The sequence below is a fragment of the Centruroides sculpturatus genome, unplaced genomic scaffold (assembly GCF_000671375.1).
Source record: "Centruroides sculpturatus isolate CEXI.00-Female unplaced genomic scaffold, Cexi_2.0 scaffold833, whole genome shotgun sequence".
NCBI classification, from domain to species: domain Eukaryota; kingdom Metazoa; phylum Arthropoda; class Arachnida; order Scorpiones; family Buthidae; genus Centruroides; species Centruroides sculpturatus.
The window spans coordinates 149,372-155,443 of record NW_019385052.1 but is presented as its reverse complement, the minus strand read 5'-3'; the positions used below and the strand labels follow the sequence as shown (position 1 = coordinate 155,443).

General features: G+C 31.3%; 1 protein-coding gene across 4 annotated transcripts in view; it reads right to left on the bottom strand.

The window, feature by feature from the left end:
- Window positions 1–917: 917 nt before the first annotated feature.
- Window positions 918–6,072, bottom strand: part of LOC111633979 (DNA-binding protein P3A2-like) — a 39,754-nt gene continuing 34,599 nt past the window's right edge. For all 4 annotated transcript variants that reach the window (XM_023378646.1, XM_023378644.1, XM_023378648.1 and 1 more), the window contains one exon: window positions 918–1,875. In XM_023378646.1, coding sequence (XP_023234414.1) covers window positions 1,658–1,875 — 218 coding nt within the window. In that variant the 3' untranslated portion in view covers window positions 918–1,657. The remainder of the gene's footprint in view (window positions 1,876–6,072) is intronic.

Below are 6,072 nucleotides of genomic sequence, written 5' to 3'. Positions count from 1 at the left end.
GTTTCTAGTCACATCATTCCTGTTTCTGTCACCAGTTTGTGTGATAAAACACTTCTCTTTAAAATTGGCAACTATTCACTCTATGACCAGCAAAAATCATTCCTGTGTAAAAAAAAATTTCCAAAATTCATCCGAAAAATTAGCTTGCAAATTGTGCCTGAACTGTGCTGACGATAATTATATATATATAAAAAAAATGGTCATTACAGTTTAATTCACAGGGCCCGCATGCTGTGCATCACGTCTAAATGTAGAACTGCCAGTGACGACGAATTGTATTTCTTTGATCGTCTCTTGGTGCAAGATGGAAAATTTTACAATTTTTTTTATAATTTTACGAATTGAGTGTGTAAATTAAAGACTTCAAAATCTTGTTTCATTAATTTGTGTTGTGTGTCTGTGAAATATTACAAAATTCACCCTAACAGATTGCTGATAAAAAAAAATACGTTTAAGGATCGTATAATAGTACATTGTGTGTTTGAAATATAAACAGGCAAAAATATTATATATTCTGGTTTAACACTTTATTTTAATTCTACATCTCTGTGGAACCTTTTATTTTTTTTTTGATTAGAAGTATCTTTCAGAAATCCTTTTATTATTATTTAATTTTATTATCGTCAGTTTGTTTCTTGACAACTGATACGAATAATTTAAATTAAGGAAACACTAAAGCATTTCAAAATGCAAAAAGCTTGATGTAAAATAGCAAGCAAACAAACTCTGTAAAAGTATACAAATCTGATGTGTTTGAAATTATATAATGTTGCAGATATTCAGTTTCTACTGTTGGAAGTGTAATATAATTTAAAAGCTTATGAACCATTGTTAAAAAGTATCAGTTATTTCAATAAAAATTTAAAAATTCACTGCTTTTTCATTTAATCCAAGAATCACAAATATTAACTCCTGCATCCAGAACTGTTTTGAAATTTTATTTTAAAACATAAAAAAAAAAGAATTTGTTTTTGATTTTTTAGGAAACGATCACGATCTTTCCATAAATTAACAATACAATACTGTAGTCGGGAACACCTCTCTTATGTATAAATAACAGTACACTATGAAAATATGTCGTGATGAATGTAAACTTTTAAAACTTTTCGAAATCAAATTTATCGGATGGGGTGGCATTTTAATAGGTCCTTTATTTATTTATTTTTTTTGGATACTTGACTAGTTTAAAATTTCTAGTTTGTTTTAAGAGGATAAGTTGAGATTTAAAATATTTATCTATTTCACAAAAATCACAAGTTTGTACACAGATCACTGTACACTGTCATTGAGCATTTGGCCAATATTTTTCGGAGCTTTACAAGCACAGTATGGTACGACTTAACATGCCTGTAATGCTAATAAAATTCAGATCTTTGGGACATCTATTACTAATTTAATGCCGATTTGTTTCGATCAACTTGTGGACAACATCTAACATGCAAACACGTGATGATCCTTGGCATGCTATTATAAACATGAAACCACAGTTGAATGGAATTAGTGCATTGATTTTTTTTCCTGTAATGCACACCAATACATTCTCAAATAACGACAGATGATGGCCGAGAGAATAACCTGCAGATAATATGATGAAAACCTGTACACGAGAATGATGGGAAGTTACACAATATTATATACAAATCGGGTTCGTCTCTCCCTAGCTCTGTTCGCTTGTCCTCGTCGACGACGAGGTGGCCGCTACCGTCAACACTTCAACTCCCTCTGTGGCGTTGGTGCCAGATTCTCCTTCCGTGACGATGGGAGCCATGGTCACCTGCATTCCGTGCGCCTGGGCTTCGCTAAGCTGAGAAATATTTGTCACGACGGTCTGATACATTGAAACTGGTATTGTTACCATACCGGACACAGGAAATGCTACAAAAGAAAAAAATTAATTTAAAGAAATGTTTTTTGAAAACTTGACATAAATTTTATAATTAACTATAGATGAATTATTTAAACTTTGGGAATAGTATCTATAGTTAATAAATTTTACACTTAATCATATCACTGGTTGGATTAATGTGATAAGAGCTTTCTGTACAGAACAATGTTATTATGTAAGAGCTTCATTCAATTGAACAAGAAAAAAATTTATAAACCAACTATAACCAAACAATGCTGAGGACAAAGAAATCTAGAATTTTGTTAGGTAATCCTAACAATGCATTGCACATGTATCTATTAGGTAAATACCAAAGAGCATGGAATAAAACTGCCAAACACTATCTGTTTCAGATTGATGGAAGATGATTCATTGCTTGGTTGATCTGCCAATGGAGTTCCTCCCGGGAGGACTCTATGGGAAGCCAGTCCTATTTAGGTGTAAGACAAGCAAAGAAAAAGCAGAAAACTCCACATGTCCCAAACCACCAGTGTTTAGTGATAAAAATAAAATTTGATTTCAGTTATGATGTATCAATGTAGTAATATGATGAGTTATGATGTAGCTTAAGATTATTTTATTTAGTTGGGAAATTCAATTCTAAGAAATGGTACAGTTTTAGAAACATCAAAAAGGCAACAAAATTTTGTGAAAAGTTTCAATGTTTTGAGAAATGGGAGATAATGTAAACTGTAGTTGGCACCTGCACAAACTGGATGTTTTGAGCACGTATAATGCTAAAAGAACCCTTTACTCATTTCTATGGTGTCTCTCACAAGTTATATTACTGTTTTATTTTGACTTAAAGACTTGCAGCACTATAAACCATTATACAGTATATTTATTTAATAAAACAATACAGAAAACCTTGGAATGAATTGAAAACAACTCAATGTTAAATTTTTAATATTTGCAAACGATTACTTGGCCCCAATTAGTACACTGATCCCCCATATATGAGAATGAGTCCAAATAATTAAAAAATACACCAGTCCAAAAATATTTTGTCTGCAATTAATCAATTCATCTGGAAAAACATGAATAAAAAGTAATAGTAATAAAGAATTCTGAACACAAATGCACAAATTTCACTGAAGAAATTCTAATAGTAGTGAATAAATCCATGTGATTAAATCTTTCAAATAAATATTCTGACTTACATCATATATGATATTAATAAAGTCAGAATAGACCATATTGCTTACTGTTTGCAAAATTTTTATGTGGAAATTATAAACTAATTGCAAAAAGGTCCACAGACTTATGAGTCTTATTTTCATTAAAAAATTTGCAAGATTGTTTTAATACTCTGCTTCTTTATCAAAATATAGAATAATGCTTCCTACACTAATAATGCTCACGGCTTGTCTTAATTTTTTTACACTCGTGTGTGTAACCATTTTACCGGGACACAAAGATTACCAAAAAGAATATTTGATATTATACGAAGTCTGTGCACAACCAACTAGTCTCTCTAGTTTTTCTTTTTGCCACTCGAAGATACTAGATTATTTAGAACCTATAAAAAATGACCCAGTTTCCAAAAATAAATTCTCATTTAACACAAGAAAAAGATAAACAATGGTGTCCTCTAAATAGGGGTAAGTTAGATTCACTTACTATGGGGGAAATGTAATAAATGCTATAGCACTGGCTCCTCAGACAGACTGTACTATAAAACAAAGATTCACAAAATCTTTATGGATATAAAAATCTTTTTAATCAATGTGTACAACTTTTTTGGAAACATTTTTTCTTTTACATAAAAAATTACAACAGTATATACTATTTTGTATTATATGTAAGAATAATACTTCTACGTAACTTCATTTCTTAATAACTTTAGACACATTCAAAGTTATCTAAAATATTTATGTTTTCATAATACAAGTAATTTATATTTCTTCCTTTCTGAACAAGTCAGATTATATTTTGCGTGTTTATGATTTTGATCCAGAAAGAACAACAGTAACCATATGACTAAGTTTTTGTAATTTATGTTAACGATCATCATTAATACATATTTGTCTGGAATGTTCTCACTAATAATAATAATTAGTTACAGAATGACTGAATAGAGTCTAACTGACTATTTACACAAATTGTCAATAAACACCCTAATTTAATTTCTTTGTAGAAAAGGCTAGCAGAATTACAATTTAATAAAAAGTAAAATACATCTGGATATGAACATGATTGGACATGGCAAGCAAAATTGGACTCATATCCAGATGTATTTTATTTTTCATTAAATTATAATTCTGCCAGCCCTTTTCTACAAAGAGATATATTTTTAATTGTGTTGGGATTGTCACCTATGAACATTTTAAACTGTTTTACATAATTATAAGATTTATTATCCTTAAATTCAACCATATTGCAGCTTATGAAATATTTACATATAATTTAAAATGTTTGGTTATTAAAATTACTTAAAATGATTATCGTCACTAAGATATGTCACAAATCTCCAGGTTTATCCGGTATATGCAGTTTATTCAGCTCAGAAAGGACCGAGCCCGATTTGGATGACCAAAAATCTGGAAAATTCATTGACATAAATAATAGTTTATATACATTGGGTGATCGGTTAACGAACAGATCAGATAACGAACACTTTCGCGAAAGATTTTTATGTTCGGACAACGAACACATGATCGGATAACGAACACTGCACAGAACGAACACAAGAAGAAGCGATGTAAAATAACGAATACCGATTGGTCTTCTCTTGTCTTCAGGCAACAATTCGAAACTTTTCGGAGTGTGGGAGACGTCGACATCGACGCTCAAGCCGGTATATACCAATCGGATAGTATTCCTCCGAACTTTGAAATTCTCCCTTGTAATTCCAGCCTTTTATTTTTCTGACAAAACAATTCTTTTATGTATTTGCGAGACTGTCGGGTAGGCACAAGTTAAGTTTTGCGTCTGTTTTTTTTTTTCTTTTCAAAAGGTGAGAGTATAATAGCAAAGGTAGAAAGTGGGCAGAAGATGCGTAATGTTGCTGGGCAGTATGGCGCAAACAGGTCTACAGTAGGCCGTAGTTCAATCTTATTTAAGAAAAATACTGTATAATCAAGAAGACTCAAGCAGCTAAAGGCGTAATAAAAGTCACATCTGAGAAATAAAGAACATCGAAGAGTTCATAATGGAACCTGAAACGGATTGACGACAAAAGAACGTCAAAAACTCTTGAATGAAGAACACCAGGAAACTCGGCAAGATATGTTTTCTTCTGAAAAAGAGGATTAATGCCGATATTTGCTATTAAAGATCTTTTGAAGAAGTGGGAAGATGTCAGAACAACGGTCTTAGAATGGCATCCAAACCAGGTTGAGGCTTGGGGATTTCTACAATTGCAATCCTATTAATTACTTACGAAAAATCCTGAAGAAGAGAGAAAAGCAATCGACATTAGACAGATTCTTTAACCCTTTCAAATGGAAAAAACATGACTAATAAAAACGCAAGACTGCGCATGTATATACTTTTATTATTACGTATAAATAAACGTAGTATAAAAGTATATATTTTTTTATTTTTGGCGGTCTCCAGAACGAATTAATTAAATTCCCATTAAAACCTATGGTAAATCGATAATCGGTTAACAAACAATTCGGATAGCGAACAAAGTCTTGGAACGGATTATGTTCGTTAACCGATCACCCACTGTATTTCTAATTTCTCCATTGTAGCAACCACTTTCTTACATTTCGATGTCACTTTCACAGAATTTACTTCACAAAAGATTGAAGGTGACCAAAACTCAGAGAAACAATAGTAGTTGTGGGTGTTGAGAGAATAACTTGCAAGGTTACAAATGATGAACTAATGACAACATTCTCCTGATCATTGTTTTCACTTTTGTCACTTGTTAGTTAACTAAAAAATTAAAGTTTTGCTGTTTTCACTTAATTAAACAAATTAATTTTTATGTATTTTTTGTTATTTGGTAAATTAATAAAATGAAAATGCCAAAACTGTTAATGTAATTTTTTGGGACTATTCATAAAAAGTTCTAGATGGAATTAAGAGCATACACAAGATTTGTTCATCTAACAGTGGTGAAAAGGGTCTCTCCCTTTCAGGTCCTGAAAAAACAAAGATTTTGAGTTACCAGAAAGGATGATCAGGGATCTTGTTTCACACACACATCAATTTGAGAAATATTACATTGAAAATAG